Source organism: Pseudophryne corroboree, chromosome 5, assembly GCF_028390025.1.
Source record: "Pseudophryne corroboree isolate aPseCor3 chromosome 5, aPseCor3.hap2, whole genome shotgun sequence".
Classification (NCBI taxonomy): domain Eukaryota; kingdom Metazoa; phylum Chordata; class Amphibia; order Anura; family Myobatrachidae; genus Pseudophryne; species Pseudophryne corroboree.
The window spans coordinates 266,443,319-266,468,558 of NC_086448.1; the positions used below are offsets into that span (position 1 = coordinate 266,443,319).

The following is a 25,240-nucleotide window of genomic DNA, read 5'->3' on the forward strand; positions in this document are numbered from 1 at the left end:
GGTTTTACATATAGATGCCCCATATTATATCTCCCAGCATGCTCCATGTCATCCAGTAAACAATCTCCTGCAATTGTAAAGTATTAGAAGCTGCCTACAATGTAATGAATGAAATGGGTCATGCTACAAAGTATGTAGTAACAAAGGAAATCCTGAGTCACTTAATGGGTAACACAAGCCAATATATTAGCAGCCAATCACAAACACATCGAAACAAAAACTAAAAGGAGACCATTTTCAAGGCATGTGTGACACAGACTTCAGGAATTTGCACAACTGCCCCATCCCTTAAGAGGTTAAAATATTCACATCTTTGAAGTCCTGTTCAATTACCCCAAGGAAATAAAACACCAAAGGAATTTATTGACTCTAGGACAATGGAGTTTGAGCTCATTACTCTAAATGCAGAGACACTGCTCAGGGAATGTTCTGGAAAACAGACACACTGGTGCCGACTATCACAACAATGAGGATTATTACTAGCCATTTAGGGCCTTAGATGGGAAAAGGGGGATTTCCTATAAATCCCAACTTCAGTAAATGTAACCCTATTGAAAAAGGTGAAGTTAGATATGTCCAGTAACGTAGACAAATAGGAAAGTGAATGCTTTAAAATCTTTAGCAGACTTCTAAGACTAAAATGTTATGCAAATTAATGTGATGCTACCATACGTTACGTACATTAAAGTAAATGAAACAAACAAGATAAAAAGATAACACAACAGTACTGCAAGCACAAAACAGACAAATAATGGAATGATGATGATTTAATGCACAGGTAAAAACCTAATAAAGTGAAAATTAATCTCGGCCAACAGTACATAACTAAACAATGATACTGCCAAGCTAAAACAAGCGAGACGTAGCTGTTTTAGTAAAGACTAAAATGTTATAAAGGAATCTATTAGTATGTGTTTGTAGCATTCATTGCTAGTGCCCCATGCCATGTACAACAAAACTACTAGATTTCTAAGTGCTTTATCTGTTACCCTGCCACCCATCAAGCAGGGGCTCAGATGAGATCTTACTTTAGTGCTAATATATTGCTGAAACAAACATTAAAAAGGCAGCACGTGTTAACACAGAGCATACTGTATATTACAGTACTAACATTGCAGAGTTTTGATCCGATCTGTCAAAGAATACATTGAACATGAATTACTAAGGTCCACTGCACTTATCAGAGCCAAGCTTGAAGACAAACCATTGGAAAGGTTCAGCATAATTTTGGATATTATCCAATACAATAAAAGCACTTGATGATCTGTAGTAGTTTTTTAGAAGCTTATCACAAAACTATCACCATCAATAAGTCTTCCAAACATTTCCTATGAAGATAAAGCGTGATGTTACTGAACATAAAACTGCAGCTCAGTTAGATTTCCTCAATTAGAAACTAGTTTCACAATCACTTAAGTCTATTTCCATATATTTTTGTAGATAGAATTTACTTGTGCACCATTAGGAAATATGGCGACTCCCCAGTCTTAGTCAAATGAAAAGGAGTGTCTGGAGGAGTGGTACATATATATATATATATATATATATATATATATATATATATATATATATATATATATATATATATATATATATATATATATATATATATATATATATATATATATATATACACACACACATATACATATACACACACACGTATATACACACACACACACACATATATATATATATATATATATTATACATACACACACGTGTGAGTGCTTAATAAGAGAATTATTGTAAATGTAAAGATGTCGTTTAAAAACCATGCGTGTTTACTTATTAACAAAGCTAGTTTTTATTTAACCATCATGTGAATAATATACATTTCAATTCTTAACAGTTATACATTTAATTTAGCAACATCTCTTTAATGGTGTAATAATCTAAAGGTGTGCTTTTAGTATTTATGTTTAGTATTTTTAAGAGAAGACAGAACTAAAGAGTTTGACTTCAGAAAAAACAAATTCAGCCTCAAACTGGTCTTTTATCCTTCAGACAGACATTCAGAGTCAGATCTGTACTCTAGAATAAAAGGAAATGTAGTGTTTGGATCTTTGTTACAATTACTTAAATTTTAATACTTTGACAAAGTTAAATTCACTTTTGCTGCAACATCTGCAGTTTTCATTTTCACCAGCTGCAAATGTAGAAGAGTGTAATTAACGTTATACCCTTTATCAAAACGTACGTAGTAAAGTCACACAAACTGTTGCGCTGGCCATACACGATATGATCCTGCCCCCGGCCTGCACTACAAGATCAGAGTCTAATTTGGACGCACATCTAAAACTGGGCATGTTATATTACACTGCCAATTATCTGCCAGATTATCTGCTAGATCTGGCTGGCTGGAATGAAAATCTGGTAATGGATGAGAGAGAAAATGATAATCAACCATTTCCTCCCAAACACTGAAAAATGGACAAAAACTGCTGTTCATGCAAATTGGTTGAAGCCATCAGTGTGTGCTCCTCCTCTCATATGCATGTTAGCACACTCAGGCAAATAGAAGCCATCTCTGATCACATATACCAACATGTCCTCTACAAATTATTTAGACTTGATTATTTTTGAGTGGGAGTAGTTTTGAGAGTCACACCTGCTGCAATGTACAGATATCGCAATGTGGCCAGTATTGTACAGATATAGACATCCGGATATCGATTATCTTCAATAATATATATATTAGCAAACAGGAAGAAAAGAAGCAAGTTTCTGCTTCATTTTGTATAACACACACACACACACTTTTGCGCTTCACATGGATTTTTCTTGGAGAATAAAACTTTTTTTCACATTCATCTAAACCGTGAGTGCTGGTAATTTATTTTTCTAAATTGCTTAAGAAGTGAGTGTAATTATTATTATCTTTTAACCTGCACCACTACCTTGCCAATGATTTACAACAGCTTTGAGTGCTGTCTTTTTCCAGAACTTTGTGTGATGGTGGCACTCCTGGACTCCTTCTTTAGTGAAACATAAGGTGATGAGCTATATATATATATATATATATATAGCTCATTAGATTATGGCAGTCTCTTGAGTTAGCAAGAGTCCTTTTATCAGCAGACAGTTGCTTCTAAAAGTACTTTGGGATGAGTCACAGACTAGGAGAGCTAAAATGTCCAGATTCCTGCTTTATATCACAATGCATAATCTCTGCAAATGGATTTCAAATACCCGCTTTATAATGCCACACTCGTTAGACCATACACGATTTATATTTCACATTGGTGGTATAAAAGGAGGAACACTGTATTATTACTGAAGTCAAGTATATTAAGATCAAAATTAACCTGAACCAGGGCTGCATAAGATACATACTTTTCTCCAATTACTTGCACATAAATTGTGTTATTCATTGTGAAGAAAATACATAAAAAATATATACAAAATGATTAAAATAAATAAAAATGTTTTATTACACGGCTTAATGTTTTTGCCTCACTCTCCATTTATTTGCAGAGAGATTAGATAGATAGATAGATAGATAGATAGATAGATAGATAGATAGAATATTCATTCTAGCACCCTGCACTTAATCAATGGGGAGGGCATATTTTAATATTGAAGGGCAACATTTTATATGAGATGCATCGCTACAGCATATCATGTCTAAAATTTTGCCCATTAAAATGAAAAATATGCCCTCCTCACTGATTAGGTTAATGTACAGTTAAAATTTTTAGTGGAGATCACAAGTGGATTTGGGTCCAACAAACTAAACAAGTTTATAAATTGGTCCGATGTACAATAGTAAAGCAAATGAAAAATTACAGCATAAAGATTCTGTATTATCGAGGAAATATAGGTTTGCATATTTACATAAAATTGTAAGACATTAATAACGTGCACCATTGCTACTGAATATTTTTGAAATATGCGGTAACTTACAAGGATTTAGGAATGGCAAGATCTATAGCTGGCAGAGACAAAACTAAAGAATAGATGGAACAACTCTGACTGACAGAGGAATTACACTATACATTACTTCACACCCACAAGACAGCAGAACATAAATGACAGGCTTGAAGTCTGAGTAACACGACACTTACTCATTACCACAAGTCTGGTTTAATAAATTCATTTTTGTTTCTGTAAACATTTCATTGCACTCCAAAACATTACTCCTTAGTGAGAATGCCAGTAAGTAAAGCTGTGTCGGGAAGAAAAACCTCTATTTAAATTCATGCCTTTGATTACTTCATAATAAATGAGTAAAGAAGAGTGTGTTTTCTGCCCTGACCACTAGACAAAAAGAGAGGAACATTAAGAGATAATGTCAGTGAGTAGCTGTCACACACTGACGTGCTCCTATCTAATGCAGTTTGCATTTCTAGAACTGTATAATATAATAACCACAAATGAAAGAAACATTTGTATGACACTCTCAGACAAATATTGGTCACCCAACATTCCTTTTCCAAACACCTACTCTCTAGGATCAACAGAAAGGGGGATTATCAACGCGGGGAACACTGAGGATTGAATCAGATGTGGAAACATAATACTGTAACTACTGGACACCCACAGAGAGTTTCCCGACACTTATTATATGTTAATATAAACACATAAATCCCTCCAGTCTGATGTACAGGTATTGACCTACCACACTGAAATTTACGGATATGTCTATGAAGAAGTGTTACAGTCAGAGTACCAGATTCATTTTATTGAAAGCGTAGCCTTTAGGACTAATATTTAATAGTATAGGTTAACATATGAACCAAACTATAAAATCGCTATTCATGATACACTCACAGCCAAGACCAGATGTAGCTGATAAGCGTTACTGAAATGTTTTTACGGGACCCAACTTTCCTATGGACAGAACATGGTTTGATCAAAAACGGTGTGTCCTGTTTAATAGATCATTAGGTTTCATTTTGTTTGGGTTAAAACCGGTTTCTCTGCTACAGCTAATATTTTATATTCAGTCATACAGATATATAGGCAAACCATAAGTTTTACTTGTACAATTGTTTAATATCTATTATAGGCTTTTCATTTGTCAAAAGTTCATTTTGTTTTCGATGGCCTGTAAATAACAAACAAAAAAGCCTCAACATTTGTCTAAGAATATACACATAAATCTTAATCCAAAAACATTATACATTTCCATGAGCCAAAGGTACAAAACTCTAAAATGTTTTGTTTTTATATACACAACAATTTCCAAAATATAAAAATTTTAAAAACAAGACAAAATACAGACAAACCAACCAGGTTTTAATAAGTTATGATTAAAAAAAAATTAAAAAAATACTGACGAAACCTACTTAGAATGCCTTGGGGCAGTGATTATGGGCACAAAAAACACCCCAAAATTGATATGGTCAGGTAGCAAAAGTTATCCTGTCATGGATAGATGGCTTTTGCAATTTTTCCAGGTCTGGAACAAAATGTTTTGTTATTTTTTTTATTTATTTTTTATTTCAAATTCATGCAATTTATTACATAACTGTAATTCTATTTTCATCCTGAGGATCTTAAGCCAGTACTGAATAGATAAGCAGCCTGTTTTGTAAATACTATGGATGAAGGACAATTAAGGAATAAATGCAGGATAATAGGCACTAAGAATGGGTTTGTCAGTCAGCACATTCACTGCAAAGCAAATCCCCACAACTTACATGATGCCTCCATTTAAAACTGCAAGACACGTTTAGGAGCAGGATTGTTGTGCCGCAGAGAGAGTACATCAGATCACACACCCTTGCTCTTCCTGCTCTCTGAACATTGCTCCGGCAGCACAATTTATAAATACACCATCACTGTAACATCATACACTCTAGCAGGTGAGAAGTCATATCATACCAGTGCAAATCCTCTCGTGCATAGGCACACTAAGTGCCAAAAATGAAAATATACATCAACCACTAAAGTTACTCATTTGCTTAGAATAAACACAAGTTTCACTATAGAATGACAAATATTGACGGGGAGAAGGAACGATGTCTATCAGCAAATACCTATCACTACATTATTAACTCTTGCAAATTGTAGGGTTTAAGGGAAAAAAAAAAAAATGTATATATATTTTATAGTTTATTACCAAGACATTCCTAATTACAGGTGCCAGAAACAAGACAGTGAGACAGGTCAGACAGTCTGTAGGAGACACACCTCTGTTCTTTCTATTCATTGCTCGAGTCTAGAATGACTTTTCTCTTTAGAACACAACACAATGGAAACAAGTATACCACAATAGTACCATCTCTCTGAAGTGCTGATGAAACCTAACTGCAGATCTTGGTCAATATAAACTACAACGAAATTGTAAATTAAGGTGCATCTCTATAGGTCATGCTGATATTTTTCTGCTTATAGATAAAAAACACATAGAATACGGAATACAAAACTAGAAGGACAGTATTAGGTAAGGGTCACACTGTTCTCAAGTGCCTCTAAATTATTGCAGTTGCATCATCCCCTCTCTGATGCTACTGTACATACCACTTCTAGCAGTTCTGTTCACATATTTTAATATTTATCAGCAAAAGACTATATTAAGATACGTTGACACCTGCAGCTCCCAAAAACGTATTTATTCGCATTGCCAACGTGAACATTTTAAAACAAAAAAAGTTAACTGTATCTAGAGGCAAGAGTGACTGTTAACCCCTGTAAAATGAGGTTATTTATGCATAACACTACATAAAACATAAAAATATTCTTAGTAAAAAGTCAAAACTACTACTGTTTGTTGACTTAAAAAGACTGAAATAGGTGTGAAAACATAATTTCAGATTGTCCATGTGACCGCAGCCTAACAGATAAACAAAATAAAAAATAAATAAAGTTAAATACACTCAACACCAAGAACATTTGCACATTTTCTAAAATGGTTTTGATCCAAGATTTTACTTTGAAAACATTTTTGCTAGTATCTTTCCCAGAAATTGTGCTCACTGCAGATTCAACTGGACCACACACAAATAAATCTTTTCAAAACTATTCAGAATAAATTACTCCACAACAAATGCACAAATAAGGGAAAGCTGGCACTGTAACAAATGCAACTATGCTGTGAGAATACAGACGTATAAAGAAAATAGCCCGCCACTTAAAGACACATTACCTATTTAAAAAAAAAAAAAAAAAACCACCACACAACAACTGATTGACACAAACAAAACTAAGGCAAAAAAAAAAACACTTGAAGATGTACAACTGAAAAGGTGATTTTTCTTTTTTTTCTTTCTTTCCCCCTGAAACCCGCAGTACTATTACGATTGCAAAACCAAAACTTAGAAATATTATATAAACAGCACATTTGGTGTCAAATTATAACAACTCAACACATACAAACAAGGCTTCAGTGATAAATGTTTAAAGTTTTGCAATGAATTGGATATTTTCACTTTGCAAACATCATTCATGGAACCCTTAGTGCTCACTAAAATGAACTCATTCATGCTATTGACTTATAGTAAACGAACAGGTTGTGAAGAAGCACACATGGTAGTATAATAATAATAAAAAAAATAAAAAACTGCACACTGAGAAAAAAAAAGTCACGAAATTGAAAATACACATTCAGACGTGAATTGCAGTTCTTCCAAAAAAAAATAAAAGATCTACATTTAAAAAAAAAATTTGAGTTAATTTGTGACCTTTTTGTTTTACATATTAAAAGTATATTTTTTATGCATTAAGATCTGTTTTATTTATTTTCCATAACATTGACGCTTTCAAATAATGGACATAATTGACATATATATGTTAGATTTTAAAAAAAAAATTTAAGTCTTTTAGTGGATAAAGATTAGTTAACCCTTTTACCCGGTCTTTAATATACCATGCATACTGAAAACAGCCTCATGTAAAAATACAGTTTCCAGATAAATAATGGAAAAAATAAAATCGGAATACCCAATCAAAATGAGTTTTGATTTGGCGCCACCCAGGACTCACCTCCTCATCGTGCTGCTGGCAGTACGCAACTCTCTCTGGGTACATCGGCAGAATGGAAAAGGCACTGCCCTGAAAAGGTGATGAGGTTGAGGAGGATGAGGTAGTGGCAACGCTGGACGCTGCAGAGTTACTAGGGGAGGCAGTGCCACTCAGGCATCCAGGCGCCCTGTTCCCTGGGCCAGTGAAGCGTTCTATGAAGTGGTCCTTAGTGAGTCGCACTCTTTGGTGTGCCCGCAGGCAGTTGTCACACAGATTCTCCTGGCAATCCAGGCAGTGCGAACTGGCTCCATTGCCCTCATCACAGGAGGAACAACGTGGCTCAGGTTGGCTGGGGGGTGCACGACGTAGAAGACTGGAGGAGGAACATGATGTTGAACGAGAACGTTGCTGTCGCCGGGCACCATTTCCACCGCCTCGGCCCCCATTGCTTTGAGGCTCCTCAGAAGCCCCCACTACTGCATCCAGCAGGTTGCTGAGGTGCAGAAAGGTGGAGGAGGGTAAGGCATCCATGCCAGCTTCAGACATGAGCACCTTGTGGTCACACACAGGGCAGTGCAGCTGCAGGGAATCCCCAGGGTTCCTGTGCCCCTCTAAGCACTGTCGACAAAAGGCGTGTAGACACGGTAAGACGTGTAATCTTCGGTGAGCTGTCCCAAGGCTGCCACCCCCAATACTGCTACTTGAGGTCTGAGAGGAAGAGGAAGATGAGCTGGAGGAAGAGATGGGCGCAGAGGATACACACATCTCCTTACACAGTGGGCACAGCTGGAAATCTGACTCTGGGAATGAAGCCATTTACATGAGGAGAGGGGACAATATGTTACACCCAATCAGTGGCCACAAATTCATTAAGGAATCAGATCCTTGAAAGCATGTTATCATCCTTCATTCACTGTCCTGCTTCCTACATTTACCTGTGTGTGAGACCAGGCCGCAGAGTACTGCTCACAGCAGGACCTTCTACCACCTTTTCTCCAGGGTTTGTTTACATTGAACAGTTGTAGTAGACCTCCCAGGTGTAATCAAGGAGTGACACTCTGCCTCAGTGCCCCGATGTCAGCAGTTCAGCATGGCTATATTGAATAGCTGCATCCCTCTTGGTGCCATACATCTTTTAGGATAAGGGTTTCCACAAGGTGATGGGGTGGCAGAAGCTCCCACACGGACAAGACACAATGCAAAGTTTTACATTACCATTCTCTCTAGCCCAGTGCAGCGAAGGGACCCAGCAGGAGCATGCCAGACACACCCCCCTCTGCTACTGCTGCAGAACGCTTCCCCGGATCTCACAGCACACACTGCCGCCTCCAGCTCCCTGCAAAGCAGCCTTCAATTATTCATCTCGCCCTGTCGCACCCCACCATCAGATCACCTTTCCACTGCCAGCAGCCTCCCTACACGCTCCCATCCTCCATGCACAAGTTGTATGATCCCGGCGGAGCCGATAGGACTGCTCCTGAAAAACGCAGCGTTCCAGCAGCTGAGGTATATCGGTGGCTAGGTAGAGCTGCCAGGGGATCTCCAGTGAATGCTCAGTCCCTCCATTTGTTGTGTTTCTCTCCCCTGCCCACGCTTCACATGTTGTCAGCGTAGAGTGGGTGTCCCGATGGCTGTGCAGGGGGTGGGGGTGATCTGCCTGGAGATCCAGCTCTAGCCCTGGACGCGTGCGGGAAATGCTAGCCCTAGCTCTTTAATGAACAGAACAGCAGCCCTCACTTCCGCCAGCCAGAGCAGTGAGGGGTGGGAGTCAGGAGGAGGGAGTGCTGGGTGCCAGCGGGAGGGGAGGGGAGCTCTTAGGAATAACAGGAAACACTACAGCAGCAGCAGCAGTGCCATCTACTTTACACAACAAAGGGGCGGGTTTGCGCTACCAAAATGCAGATATTTACAGCAGCTCCTGACAGGCTCTTTTATTATCGTCTTCATTTGCTTAAATTGTATTGAACTTTTTAGTGGAGAATTATGGGTTAATCGAGCATCTTAAAAAAAAAAAAAAGAGACGCTTCCATTCTGCCACTCATTGTTATCCTAGGGACCTAGGCACTCTTAGCAGGACAGAGAATTCATTGAACACTTTATAGAAGAAAGTTACCAGGCTCAGTATAGAAACCAATCATACTAGTGTTCTAGTCACATACAGAGAGTATGGTCCTGCAAAGGCTAAATGACTAGTAATATAACAAATACAAAAGGTAGGTAGGTGTCTTAAGGTGTGTACACAGGGTGCAATATTACCTTGCTATTTTGACTGTAGTCAAAATCGCAAGGAAAGTTAGTGCAAATCGAAAAGTGTTAGCCACATTGCGATCCCGATGCGCGGTCCCGCAGGGTCGGTATCGCAAGGTTAGATAGACTGTGCAGACAAGTCAATTCTGACTATAAAGTACTGAAGTACTCGTATAGTCAAAATTGGCACAAAGTCAAAATCGCACATAGGGGGTCATTCCGAGTTGTTCGCTCGTTATTTTTTTCTCGCAACGGAGCGATTAGTCGCTAATGCGCATGCGCAATGTCCGCACTGCGACTGCGCCAAGTAAATTAGCTATGCAGTTTGGAGTTTTACTCACGGCATTACGAGTTTTTTTCTTCGTTCTGGTGATCGGAGTGTGATTGACAGGAAGTGGGTGTTTCTGGGCGGAAACAGGCCGTTTTATGGGAGTGTGTGAAAAAACGCTACCGTTTCTGGGAAAAAGGCGGGAGTGGCTGGAGAAACGGAGGAGTGTCTGGGCGAACGCTGGGTGTGTTTGTGACGTCAAACCAGGAACGACAAGCACTGAACTGATCGCAGATGCCGAGTAAGTCTGGAGCTACTCAGAAACTGCTAAGAAGTGTCTATTCGCAATTCTGCTAATCTTTCGTTCGCAATTTTGATATGCTAAGATTCACTCCCAGTAGGCGGCGGCTTAGCGTGTGCAAAGCTGCTAAAAGCAGCTTGCGAGCGAACAACTCGGAATGACCCCCATAGTCAATATCGCATAGTGAAAATCGCATATAGCTGAAATCTCACCGTGTGTATGCACCTTTACTGAAGAGGGTTTCATTTCTTCTGTATTTCCTACCCCTAAGGGGGTAGTAGGTGATGTGACTGACTTCATATTCTATGGAAAGCGCTGTGGAATATATTGGCACTTTGCAAATAAACTATGATAATAATGCAGAAAAATAATTGTCCTGAAATGAAGGAAAAAAAACTCAGAAATCATATGTACGTAAAGCGCTGCGGAATATGCGTGCGCTATATAAATAACTGATAATAAATGTACGTTCAACTTGAAGCACTTTTTCTTGAAGTTGAAGCATTTTTTTCTACAAGTAATTTTTTGTCAACTAGAAAAGGAAATTGCTGTTTTTCATTATGCCATGGCCACCGGATGGAGCTATTGATTTATTATTATGTTTTGTTGTTATGCAATCTGGATTTATTGAAGAAATAAACGACAAAAGCAGCAAATACTGTATAGCATAGACATTTTAATTTCATACAAGTGATAACAGCTGTTTAGCCTACAATTTTAGAGTGGGCATAAAATTTACAGGTTTAGAAATGAACAAGACTAAAGAGAAAGCAGAACACTGAGATAGAGTGTAAAGAAAGTTAGAAAAGGACGGTGGAGCAGGGAGGAAGGAAAAGGAGGTAGAACTGACACCATGGGGTATATTTACTAACAGTTGTTCTGGGTCGATTTTTGGTCAAAGTTTGGTCGATTTTTTTATTGATTTTGTATTTCAGGGTCTAATAGGTCTATTTACTAAGCCTTGGATAGAGATAAAGTCGCTGGAGATAAAGTACCAGCCAATCGTCTCCTAACTGCCATGTCACAGGCTGTGTTTGAAAAATTACAGTTAGGAGCCGATTGGCTGGAACTTTATCTTCAGCGACTTTATCGCCATCCAAGGCTTAGTAAATAGACCCCTAAATTCCTTATTTACTAACAGGTGATTTTTGGCATTTTTTTAAACAATATCAAAAATCATCTGTTAGTAAATGTGTGATTTGGACCCTGATACACTAAGGGCTATATGCATCATCACTTGGAGAGTGATTAATTGGAGAGAGAAAAAGCATCAGCCAACCAACTCCTAACTGCCATGTCACAGGCTCTGTTTGAAAAATGTCAGTTAGGAGCTGGTTGGCTGGTAGTTTATCACTTTCCATTTTAGCACTTTACAAGCGATGATGCATCTAGCCCTAAATCAGTAAAAAAAAAATGGACAAACATTTATTCCAAATTGACTCTTAGTAAATATACCCACATGTTTGCTGAGGTAAATTAGAGAGGGGGGATGCAAAACTTGAGTAGATTACTTGACCTCAAGTGGCAGTAAAGGCGGAAAATGCCAGGTTTGAAGAAGACATAGGGGTCTATTTATGAAGCAGTGAAAAGAGTGGAGAAAAGAACCAGTGGAGAAGTTGCCCATGGCAACCAATCAGCTTTGAAGGAAGTCTTTACCAAGTACTGTACCGTCTATAAAATGTAAGGGAGATGCTGATTGGTTGCCATGGGCAACTTCTCCACTGGTCTGTTTCTCCAGTGTTTTCACTACTTCATGAATAGACCCCTCAATGGGGGTCATTCCGAACCGATCGCTCGCTGCAGTTTTTCACAGAGATCGGGTCGGAACTGCGCATGTGCCGGCGCCGCAGTGCGCCAGTGCATGCCAGACGGCCGTAGGCCGTCGTTGCCTAGCGATCGCCTCTGAGGCAGAGGCGGTCGCTGGGCGGGAGGGGGCTGGACGGCGTTAAGCCACTATTTAGAGGGCGCGGTCCGGCCAACGCAGGCATGGCCGGACCTTTGGGGGGCGGGCCGCGGTGGCAGCTGCGTGACGCCACACGCAGCCGCTGCGACCCGGGGCACCGAAGAGGTTCTCCCGGCCAGCCGCAGGAGCTGCGCTGGCCGGGAGTAACTCCTGAGATGCAAAAGCATCGCCGCTGTGCGATGCTTTTGAATTTCGGGGGGGGGGGGGGGGCACTGACATGCGGGGAGGACTAGCCCTGTGCTGGGCGTCCCCCCGTATGTCTGAGTGCCTGATCGTAGCTGTGCTAAATTTAGCACAGCTACGATCAACTCGGAATGACCCCTAATGTCTTCCATGGTCATGAAGAGGTTGATCCTCCGGAACCTCTGAGACAAGGGGCCTGCAAAAACAGGGGAGAACTGCTCTTGCCGCCTTCATAAGATGGTGGAGTAATGATTTCTTAAATTGTGAGATGGACGTGGGGGGGATATGTATAAAGCAGTAAAAAGAGTGGAGAAGTGAGCCAGTGGAGAAGTTGCCCATGGCAACCAATCAGCTTTGAAGTAACATTTATCATGTGCATTCTATAAAATTATAGGTAGCAGCTGATTGTTTGCCATGGGTAGCTTTCACTGCTTCATACTTCTCCCAGATGGAGTCTTGCACCAATCCTTGTTCCAGAAATAGATCTGCAATTATGAGTACGTACTGCCTTCTGATAGTATGTGAATTCCCCTCAAAATGGGCCAGTAGTCCACAATAGGGATCATATGCAACAGAATGAAATTAAGGCAATATATTAAGAAAATATATAAAATCTTCAGTCATACCTTGTGTGGGAAATAAGATTGGTGGAAATTAAAAATAAATAAATAAATGGGGGGGAGGGGGTTTCACATCACCAGAGATGGTCACCAACAGAGGTAAAAGGACCAGACTCCAGCGGCGCAAGTATGCGGGTACGCTCGGGTACGAAGTACCCTTAAGTATTTGGCAGCGGGTACGCAGTACAACATGCCACACACTTGCCATTACCACAATTATAATGTGCCTCAAGGAAACAAGACCATGGTGCTTGGCAGCATGACAGCTCCTCCCACTTTGTCAGGGTTACTGGGAGTGCGAGAGTGGCTGTATTTTCCTGTTATAATAAAGGCATTACTATATATTGTTATTAAATTGGGGGCATTAATATATACTTCTATTATACTGGAGGTATCACAATATATTTCTGTTATACTGGAGGCATTACTATATATTTTTAGCCTTGCTTCCAGATTCCCCAAAAAAAGGGGCTGTGTCGTGTGGCCACGCTGCTAGTGTCATGTAGTCACTCCCACTAGCAACATGTGGCCACGCCCCCACACATCACATGACCACACCCATTTCTTGGCACTCAGTACCACTAAGAAAATATTTCTACTTGCACCACTGCCAGACTCCACCCCAAAATGACACCACTGTGAGTTTATGTGGAAAAATTAGATGCTCACACATTAATACTTTCATCAGATAAGTAAGTGATATTCATAAAAAAAGAGGGGATAACCTTCGTACAAGATTGATGGAAAACAGGATCAACATAAACAGGAACCAGCAAAAAGATGTAGCCCGGGTATTTCTGTAGCTGGAAATGTCTTGCACCAAACTGGTAATGGAAGGTATGGCATTCCCTGTGTCACACACCAGAGGCGGCGTTCGCCGCGCTTACCCCTGCGTGTCTGCTGGTTGGTGTTGCGGCCTCTGCCTTCGGTGGGCCACGGGCTCCGGCGTCTGGTCGGCACGGCTACCGGCGGTTCTCCGGGGCATGGGCGCCGCCATGACACCCGGCGTCACGTGGACGGGGGCAGGTGACGTCATCAGACTGCTCTGCCAATCCAGCGCTGGCGGGAGATTCAAAGTCAGACGCCAGACAGAGCTTCAGTGCCTGAGTATCGTCTTTCCCTGACGTAGATGCCAGTGCTCCTGTTTCCGGCAAGGATTCCTGCAGTCGTACCCCAGTGCCCTCGGCATTTCCAGTTGCCAGTTCACTGCTCCGGCTTCGGTGTATTCAGCGGCCGGCAACCTTCCTGCGTTCCAGTCATCCGTGCTCCTGGGAATCGGCGTCTCAAGTCTCCGTTCACAAGTTCCATAGTCCAACAGCGTCTCAAACCCCTGCACTTTAATTCTTCACTTCATCAGCGTCTCAGTGTCCGTTCTCAAGTTCTACAGATCCACAGCGTCAGAAACCCCTGCACTTCAATTCCTCACTTCATCAGCGTCTCAGTCTCCATTCTCAAGTTCTACAGATCCACAGCGTCAGAAACCCCTGCACTTCAATTCCTCACTTCATCAGCGTCTCAGTCTCCGTTCACAAGTTCTACAGATCCACAGCGTCAAAAACCCCTTCATTCCAAATCCTCACATCATCAGCGTCTCAGTCTCCGTTCACAAGTTCTACAGATCCACAGCGTCTAAAACCCCTGCACTCCAATCCTTCACATCCTCAGCATCTCAGTCTCCATTCTCAAGTTCTACAAATTCAAAGCGTCTGAAACCCCTGCACTTCAGTTTCTCACATCATCAGCGTCTCTGTCACCATTTACAAGTTCTTCAACCATCTATGCTAATAATCATCACTCATAAGGTCCACAGGTTATCAGTGACTTTCAACATCACCTACAGTTTCTTCAATTACCAGCATCCCCATTACTGCTCACTTAACCCTCCAGTGGGTCTGGACTTTACCTTCATTTATTCCGTTGGCATTTGACTTTAAGTTTTTTCTTTTTCAATAAAGCTCTTTCTTATTTCATCGAACCCCACTGTCAGCGTCCTGTATGAGGAGATCCTATATCAGGCCCTCCCTTCTCCAACTCAGTTGTGGTTCCTCTTCCCGACCATCGGAAGAATCCCCGAGTTCACAACACCCTCAGTCTAGGCCAGTGACAGTATACTCAGGCCACATGGACCCGGGGAATCGGAACCCAGAGGCAAGCGCCATGCAGGACCTAGTTTCCCGAGTGCAGAGTCAGGAGGCAGCACAGAATCAGGTGATGCATTATCTCCAAGAATTATCTGGTCGGCTGGATCAAATTCAGACTTCGCTGGCTTCGGTGGTTCCAGCTCCAGTTCCAGTTTCCGCTCCAGTAGTTGTCTCTGGCAATGTTTCCTCCTTGTCCGGAACCAGGTCACGCCTTCAGCTTCCCACTCCTCCTCGTTATAATGGGAATCCAAAGAATTGCCGTGGATTCCTCAATCAGTGTGAGGTACATTTCGAACTCCTCTCACACAACTTCCCTACAGATCGGTCTAAAGTGGCATACATTATCTCATTACTTGAAGGTTCAGCGTTGGAGTGGGTGTCACCGTTATGGGAGCGTTCTGATCCGTTAGTTTCCAGTTATACCAACTTCTTGGCCTCGTTCCGAAGGATCTTTGATGAGCCTGGCAGGACGACTGCTGCCTCAGCTGACTTGCTCCGAGTTCGACAAGGCTCTCGTACTGTGGGACAGTATGTAATTCACTTTCAAACTATAGCTTCTGAACTGAGCTGGAATAATGATGCCCTTCGGGCTGCTTTTTGGAACGGGCTCTCGGATCGTTTAAAAGACGAATTGATTACTAGAGATTTGCCAGATTCCTTGGAACAGTTGATCTCACTCTGTGTAAAAGTGGATCTCCGTATGCAGGAACGAGCTGGTGAACGTAGTCGGTCTGACCGGTCGAGGCTCCGATCTCTTCCTTCTAAGCAGACAGTTAATTCCAGTCCAGACGAACCCATGCAGATTAATCGGTCTCGGCTATCCCCAGAGGAGCGTCAGCGTCGGCGTGAGGGTAGACTTTGCCTCTACTGTGGAGCCGCGGATCATTTCCTCAAGTCTTGCAAGTCTCGCCCGGGAAACGGGCAGTCCTAGCCTGTTCCGGAGAAGTCAAGCTAGGGGTGGTTTCTCAATCTTCTCCGGCAGTGGATTGTTTACTTTCAGTGTCTTTGTTTTCTGAATCAGAAGTCAAAACCGTTAAGGCTCTGTTGGACTCAGGAGCTGCGGGGAACTTTATTTCTCTTTCCTGCGCCCAGAGTTTGGGCTTGACGTTACAGTCGGTCGAACGACCTATTACGATAACTGCTATTAACGGTGTCCAAATTACTAATGCTTTGATTACAAGTCAGACTATGCCAATTAAGCTGCAAGTGGGAGCTTTGCACCAAGAACAACTGGAGTTCCTTGTGATTCAGGAGATGTCTCACGATCTCGTCCTTGGTCTTCCCTGGCTCTAGCTTCACAACCCTCATGTCGACTGGAGGTCGACACAAATAATTTCTTGGAGTCCTTTCTGTCACTCGAATTGTCTTACTCCTGTCTTTCCACTTCGTGCATCGGCTAAGTCGGACGTGGAGTCTATTCCAGAGGCTTATCGAGAGTTTACAGATGTCTTCTCGGAACAGGCGGCCGATAAATTACCTCCGCATAGACCCTGGGATTGTCCTATTGAGCTTATTCCGGGGAAAATGCCACCTCGAGGTCGTACCTATCCCTTGTCAGTTCCTGAGACTCAAGCCATGACAGAATATATTAAGTCTAATCTGCAGAAGGGATTCATCCGACCCCCCACTTCCCCAGCGGGAGCAGGCTTCTTCTTCGTGAAGAAAAAAGATGGAGGCCTGAGGCCATGTATCGATTATCGTGGTCTAAATGAAGTTACCATTAAGAACAAGTATCCTTTGCCGCTCATCACAGAGCTTTTTGATAGAGTTCGTGGAGCTCGAGTCTTTACTAAGCTCGACTTGAGGGGAGCATATAACTTAATACGTATCCGACAAGGGGACGAATGGAAGACGACCTTCAATACTAGGGACGGGCATTATGAGTACCTGGTAATGCCGTTTGGCCTCAGCAACGCCCCCGCCGTCTTCCAGGGATTCATTAATGAAGTTTTCCGGGACATGTTGTACCTGAATGTGGTGGTATATTTGGACGACATCCTGATATTTTCGAAGAATCTCTCTGAGCACAGATTACAAGTTAAGGAAGTACTCCTTCGGTTGCGTGAGAACCATCTTTATGGCAAAATTTCCAAGTGCACCTTTGACGTCCCATCTATTCCATTTTTGGGCTACATTATTTCTGGAACAGAGTTGCGTATGGATCCGGAGAAACTTTCTGCCATTCGGGACTGGACTCAACCTCTTTCCCTGAAAGCAGTGCAACGATTTCTAGGATTCGCAAATTACTACCGGAAATTTACAAGGGGTTTCTCTACTATTGTGGCGCCTATTACTGCCCTAACCAAGAAAGGGGCTGACCCAAGCCTTTGGTCCTCTGAAGCAGTAGCAGCGTTCGCACAGCTGAAGGCAGCCTTTATGTCCGCCCCGGTACTTCAGCAGCCAGATTTCCTAAAACCATTTTTCCTGGAGGTTGATGCTTCTACGGTAGGCATAGGTGCCGTACTTTCGCAGTACGCCCCAGAGGGGAAGTTACATCCGTGTGGTTTCCATTCCCGCAAGTTCTCCCCTGCTGAATTAAATTACACCATTGGAGATAAAGAGCTGCTGGCAATTAAATCTGCCTTAGAAGAATGGAGATATCTTCTGGAGGGTGCTAAACACTTAATTACAATTTTTACGGATCACAAGAATTTACTGTATCTCAGACGGCCCAGTGCTTGAATCCCCGTCAAGCAAGATGGGCGCTCTTCTCTGCTAGATTTTCGTTTATCACTAAGTACCGGGCTGGAACTCTTAACACCAAGGCGGATGCCCTATCCCGTTCCGTAATGGCTTCGGATGAGGAGAATACAGTCGAAAAAGCATTGATCCTCAGTCCCGTTTCTATCTCTGCGGCTCCCATTGAGTTGGGTCCTCCTCCTGGAAGAATGTCTGTGCCAGCTAAATTTCGACCAAGACTGTTGCAGTGGGCTCACATTTCCAAGTTTTCTGGCCATCCGGGAGTTTAAAAGATGTGGGAATTTCTGCGAAGATCTTACTGGTGGGACACTATGAAGAAGGACGTCCAAGAGTATGTCAACTCGTGTCCTCAATGTGCTCAGCACAAAACTCTATGTCTGCCGCCTGTGGGATTGTTGCACCCATTGTCCATTCCTAAAAGGCCTTGGACCCATATCTCTATGGACTTTGTTACTGAACTGCCTCTCTCCAAGGGTCATAACACCGTCTGGGTGATTATCGACCGATTCTCTAAGATGGCACATTTCGTTCCGTTGACCGGATTACCATCAGCTTCTAAGTTGGCTTTGTTATTTATTCGGGAGCACTTCCGCCTGCACGGGTTACCTTTAGAAATAGTCTCGGATCGAGGGGTACAGTTTACGGCAAGATTCTGGAGAGCCCTCTGCTCGGCTCTACAAATAAAACTCAAGTTTTCATCTGCTTATCATCCGCAAACCAATGGGCAAACTGAACGCGTCAATCAAGATTTAGAGACTTTTCTCCGTGTTTACCTCTCTCCTTCACAAGATAACTGGGTGGAGTTGTTGCCTTGGGCCGAGTTCGCCCATAACCATCTATATCACTCTTCGTCTGGTGAGTCTCCATTTTTTATTAATTACGGATTTCATCCCCAAGTTCCGGAATTACCCATTTGTCCTCCAGAAGAAGTTCCTGCTGCAGCCTCTACTCTCCGGCATTTCAGCCAAATCTGGAGTCGAGTTCATGCCAATCTCAAGAGAGTTTCCGGTCGCTATAAGTTCTTTGCGGATAGGAAGCGACGGGCAGCTCCTCAATACAAGGTTGGTGACAGGGTATGGCTCTCTACCCGCAATCTTCGTTTAAAGGTGCCCACTATGAAGTTCGCTCCAAGGTTCATCGGTCTTGAATCCGGTTGTCTGCAAATTGGGGTTGCCTTCCCATCTCCGGATACCAAATGCCTTCCATGTCTCTCTTCTTCGGCCTCTTGTTTTGAACCGGTTTCATTCCAAGTCCCCAAGGCCAACCTCTGCAGAGGCTGAGGAGGGTACGGACTTCGAGATCAAAGCTATTCTTGATTCCCGCTATCTTCACAAGAATCTACAGTATTTGGTGGAATGGAAAGGTTTTGGCCCAGAGGAAAGGAGCTGGGTCAAAGCTACTGAAGTTTCGGCTCCTCGACTGGTGCGGATGTTCCATTCCAGACATCCAACAAAACCTGGAAAGTGTCCAGGGGCCACTCCTGGAGGAGGGGGTACTGTCACACACCAGAGGCGGCGTTCGCCGCGCTTACCCCTGCGTGTCTGCTGGTTGGTGTTGCGGCCTCTGCCTTCGGTGGGCCACGGGCTCCGGCGTCTGGTTGGCGCGGCTACCGGCGGTTCTCCGGGGCATGGGCGCCACCATGACACCCGGCGTCACGTGGACGGGGGGCAGGTGACGTCATCAGACTGTTCTGCCAATCCAGCGCTGGTGGGAGATTCAAAGTCAGACGCCAGACAGAGCTTCAGTGCCTGAGTATCGTTTTTCCCTGACGTAGATGCCAGTGCTCCTGTTTCCGGCAAGGATTCCTGCAGTCGTACCCCAGTGCCCTCGGCATTTCCAGTTGCCAGTTCACTACTCCGGCTTCAGTGTATTCAGCGGCCGGCAACCTTCCTGCGTTCCAGTCATCCGTGCTCCTGGGAATCGGCGTCTCAAGTCTCCGTTCACAAGTTCCATAGTCCAACAGCGTCTCAAACCCCTGCACTTTAATTCTTCACTTCATCAGCGTCTCAGTGTCCGTTCTCAAGTTCTACAGATCCACAGCGTCAGAAACCCCTGCACTTCAATTCCTCACTTCATCAGCGTCTCAGTCTCCATTCTCAAGTTCTACAGATCCACAGCGTCAGAAACCCCTGCACTTCAATTCCTCACTTCATCAGCGTCTCAGTCTCCGTTCACAAGTTCTACAGATCCACAGCGTCAAAAACCCCTTCATTCCAAATCCTCACATCATCAGCGTCTCAGTCTCTGTTCACAAGTTCTACAGATCCACAGCGTCTAAAACCCCTGCACTCCAATCCTTCACATCCTCAGCATCTCAGTCTCCATTCTCAAGTTCTACAAATTCAAAGCGTCTGAAACCCCTGCACTTCAGTTTCTCACATCATCAGCGTCTCTGTCACCATTTACAAGTTCTTCAACCATCTATGCTAATAATCATCACTCATAAGGTCCACAGGTTATCAGTGACTTTCAACATCACCTACAGTTTCTTCAATTACCAGCATCCCCATTACTGCTCACTTAACCCTCCAGTGGGTCTGGACTTTACCTTCATTTATTCCGTTGGCATTTGACTTTAAGTTTTTTCTTTTTCAATAAAGCTCTTTCTTATTTCATCGAACCCCACTGTCAGCGTCCTGTATGAGGAGATCCTATATCAGGCCCTACCTTCTCCAACTCAGTTGTGGTTCCTCTTCCCGACCATCGGAAGAATCCCCGAGTTCACAACACCCTCAGTCTAGGCCAGTGACAGTATACTCAGGCCACATGGACCCGGGGAATCGTAACCCAGAGGCAAGCGCCATGCAGGACCTAGTTTCCCGAGTGCAGAGTCAGGAGGCAGCACAGAATCAGGTGATGCATTATCTCCAAGAATTATCTGGTCGGCTGGATCAAATTCAGACTTCGCTGGCTTCGGTGGTTCCAGTTCCAGTTTCCGCTCCAGTAGTTGTCTCTGGCAATGTTTCCTCCTTGTCCGGAACCAGGTCACGCCTTCAGCTTCCCACTCCTCCTCGTTATAACGGGAATCCAAAGAATTGCCGTGGATTCCTCAATCAGTGTGAGGTACATTTCGAACTCCTCTCACACAACTTCCCTACTGATCGGTCTAAAGTGGCATACATTATCTCATTACTTGAAGGTTCAGCGTTGGAGTGGGTGTCACCGTTATGGGAGCGTTCTGATCCGTTAGTTTCCAGTTATACCAACTTCTTGGCCTCGTTCCGAAGGATCTTTGATGAGCCTGGCAGGACGACTGCTGCCTCAGCTGACTTGCTCCGAGTTCGACAAGGCTCTCGTACTGTGGGACAGTATGTAATTCACTTTCAAACTATAGCTTCTGAACTGAGCTGGAATAATGATGCCCTTCGGGCTGCTTTTTGGAACGGGCTCTCGGATCGTTTAAAAGACGAATTGATTACTAGAGATTTGCCAGATTCCTTGGAACAGTTGATCTCACTCTGTGTAAAAGTGGATCTCCGTATGCAGGAACGAGCTGGTGAACGTAGTCGGTCTGACCGGTCGAGGCTCCGATCTCTTCCTTCTAAGCAGACAGTTAATTCCAGTCCAGACGAACCCATGCAGATTAATCGGTCTCGGCTATCCCCAGAGGAGCGTCAGCGTCGGCGTGAGGGTAGACTTTGCCTCTACTGTGGAGCCGCGGATCATTTCCTCAAGTCTTGCAAGTCTCGCCCGGGAAACGGGCAGTCCTAGCCTGTTCCGGAGAAGTCAAGCTAGGGGTGGTTTCTCAATCTTCTCCGGCAGTGGATTGTTTACTTTCAGTGTCTTTGTTTTCTGAATCAGAAGTCAAAACCGTTAAGGCTCTGTTGGACTCAGGAGCTGCGGGGAACTTTATTTCTCTTTCCTGCGCCCAGAGTTTGGGCTTGACGTTACAGTCGGTCGAACGACCTATTACGATAACTGCTATTAACGGTGTCCAAATTACTAATGCTTTGATTACAAGTCAGACTATGCCAATTAAGCTGCAAGTGGGAGCTTTGCACCAAGAACAACTGGAGTTCCTTGTGATTCAGGAGATGTCTCACGATCTCGTCCTTGGTCTTCCCTGGCTCTAGCTTCACAACCCTCATGTCGACTGGAGGTCGACACAAATAATTTCTTGGAGTCCTTTCTGTCACTCGAATTGTCTTACTCCTGTCTTTCCACTTCGTGCATCGGCTAAGTCGGACGTGGAGTCTATTCCAGAGGCTTATCGAGAGTTTACAGATGTCTTCTCGGAACAGGCGGCCGATAAATTACCTCCGCATAGACCCTGGGATTGTCCTATTGAGCTTATTCCGGGGAAAATGCCACCTCGAGGTCGTACCTATCCCTTGTCAGTTCCTGAGACTCAAGCCATGACAGAATATATTAAGTCTAATCTGCAGAAGGGATTCATCCGACCCCCCACTTCCCCAGCGGGAGCAGGCTTCTTCTTCGTGAAGAAAAAAGATGGAGGCCTGAGGCCATGTATCGATTATCGTGGTCTAAATGAAGTTACCATTAAGAACAAGTATCCTTTGCCGCTCATCACAGAGCTTTTTGATAGAGTTCGTGGAGCTCGAGTCTTTACTAAGCTCGACTTGAGGGGAGCATATAACTTAATACGTATCCGACAAGGGGACGAATGGAAGACGACCTTCAATACTAGGGACGGGCATTATGAGTACCTGGTAATGCCGTTTGGCCTCAGCAACGCCCCCGCCGTCTTCCAGGGATTCATTAATGAAGTTTTCCGGGACATGTTGTACCTGAATGTGGTGGTATATTTGGACGACATCCTGATATTTTCGAAGAATCTCTCTGAGCACAGATTACAAGTTAAGGAAGTACTCCTTCGGTTGCGTGAGAACCATCTTTATGGCAAAATTTCCAAGTGCACCTTTGACGTCCCATCTATTCCATTTTTGGGCTACATTATTTCTGGAACAGAGTTGCGTATGGATCCGGAGAAACTTTCTGCCATTCGGGACTGGACTCAACCTCTTTCCCTGAAAGCAGTGCAACGATTTCTAGGATTCGCAAATTACTACCGGAAATTTACAAGGGGTTTCTCTACTATTGTGGCGCCTATTACTTCCCTAACCAAGAAAGGGGCTGACCCAAGCCTTTGGTCCTCTGAAGCAGTAGCAGCGTTCGCACAGCTGAAGGCAGCCTTTATGTCCGCCCCGGTACTTCAGCAGCCAGATTTCCTAAAACCATTTTTCCTGGAGGTTGATGCTTCTACGGTAGGCATAGGTGCCGTACTTTCGCAGTACGCCCCAGAGGGGAAGTTACATCCGTGTGGTTTCCATTCCCGCAAGTTCTCCCCTGCTGAATTAAATTACACCATTGGAGATAAAGAGCTGCTGGCAATTAAATCTGCCTTAGAAGAATGGAGATATCTTCTGGAGGGTGCTAAACACTTAATTACAATTTTTACGGATCACAAGAATTTACTGTATCTCAGACGGCCCAGTGCTTGAATCCCCGTCAAGCAAGATGGGCGCTCTTCTCTGCTAGATTTTCGTTTATCACTAAGTACCGGGCTGGAACTCTTAACACCAAGGCGGATGCCCTATCCCGTTCCGTAATGGCTTCGGATGAGGAGAATACAGTCGAAAAAGCATTGATCCTCAGTCCCGTTTCTATCTCTGCGGCTCCCATTGAGTTGGGTCCTCCTCCTGGAAGAATGTCTGTGCCAGCTAAATTTCGACCAAGACTGTTGCAGTGGGCTCACATTTCCAAGTTTTCTGGCCATCCGGGAGTTTAAAAGATGTGGGAATTTCTGCGAAGATCTTACTGGTGGGACACTATGAAGAAGGACGTCCAAGAGTATGTCAACTCGTGTCCTCAATGTGCTCAGCACAAAACTCTATGTCTGCCGCCTGTGGGATTGTTGCACCCATTGTCCATTCCTAAAAGGCCTTGGACCCATATCTCTATGGACTTTGTTACTGAACTGCCTCTCTCCAAGGGTCATAACACCGTCTGGGTGATTATCGACCGATTCTCTAAGATGGCACATTTCGTTCCGTTGACCGGATTACCATCAGCTTCTAAGTTGGCTTTGTTATTTATTCGGGAGCACTTCCGCCTGCACGGGTTACCTTTAGAAATAGTCTCGGATCGAGGGGTACAGTTTACGGCAAGATTCTGGAGAGCCCTCTGCTCGGCTCTACAAATAAAACTCAAGTTTTCATCTGCTTATCATCCGCAAACCAATGGGCAAACTGAACGCGTCAATCAAGATTTAGAGACTTTTCTCCGTGTTTACCTCTCTCCTTCACAAGATAACTGGGTGGAGTTGTTGCCTTGGGCCGAGTTCGCCCATAACCATCTATATCACTCTTCGTCTGGTGAGTCTCCATTTTTTATTAATTACGGATTTCATCCCCAAGTTCCGGAATTACCCATTTGTCCTCCAGAAGAAGTTCCTGCTGCAGCCTCTACTCTCCGGCATTTCAGCCAAATCTGGAGTCGAGTTCATGCCAATCTCAAGAGAGTTTCCGGTCGCTATAAGTTCTTTGCGGATAGGAAGCGACGGGCAGCTCCTCAATACAAGGTTGGTGACAGGGTATGGCTCTCTACCCGCAATCTTCGTTTAAAGGTGCCCACTATGAAGTTCGCTCCAAGGTTCATCGGTCTTGAATCCGGTTGTCTGCAAATTGGGGTTGCCTTCCCATCTCCGGATACCAAATGCCTTCCATGTCTCTCTTCTTCGGCCTCTTGTTTTGAACCGGTTTCATTCCAAGTCCCCAAGGCCAACCTCTGCAGAGGCTGAGGAGGGTACGGACTTCGAGATCAAAGCTATTCTTGATTCCCGCTATCTTCACAAGAATCTACAGTATTTGGTGGAATGGAAAGGTTTTGGCCCAGAGGAAAGGAGCTGGGTCAAAGCTACTGAAGTTTCGGCTCCTCGACTGGTGCGGA

At 43.6% G+C, this 25,240-nt stretch overlaps 1 protein-coding gene across 1 annotated transcript in view; it reads right to left on the reverse strand.

Moving 5' to 3' along the window:
* TRIM71 (tripartite motif containing 71) overlaps nt 1–9,697 on the reverse strand; it is a 185,499-nt gene extending 175,802 nt beyond the window's left edge. Inside the window, exon 1 of the mRNA XM_063922305.1 lies at nt 7,930–9,697. Coding sequence (XP_063778375.1) covers nt 7,930–8,724 — 795 coding nt within the window. The 5' untranslated portion in view covers nt 8,725–9,697. The remainder of the gene's footprint in view (nt 1–7,929) is intronic.
* Nucleotides 9,698–25,240: the final 15,543 nt, after the last annotated feature.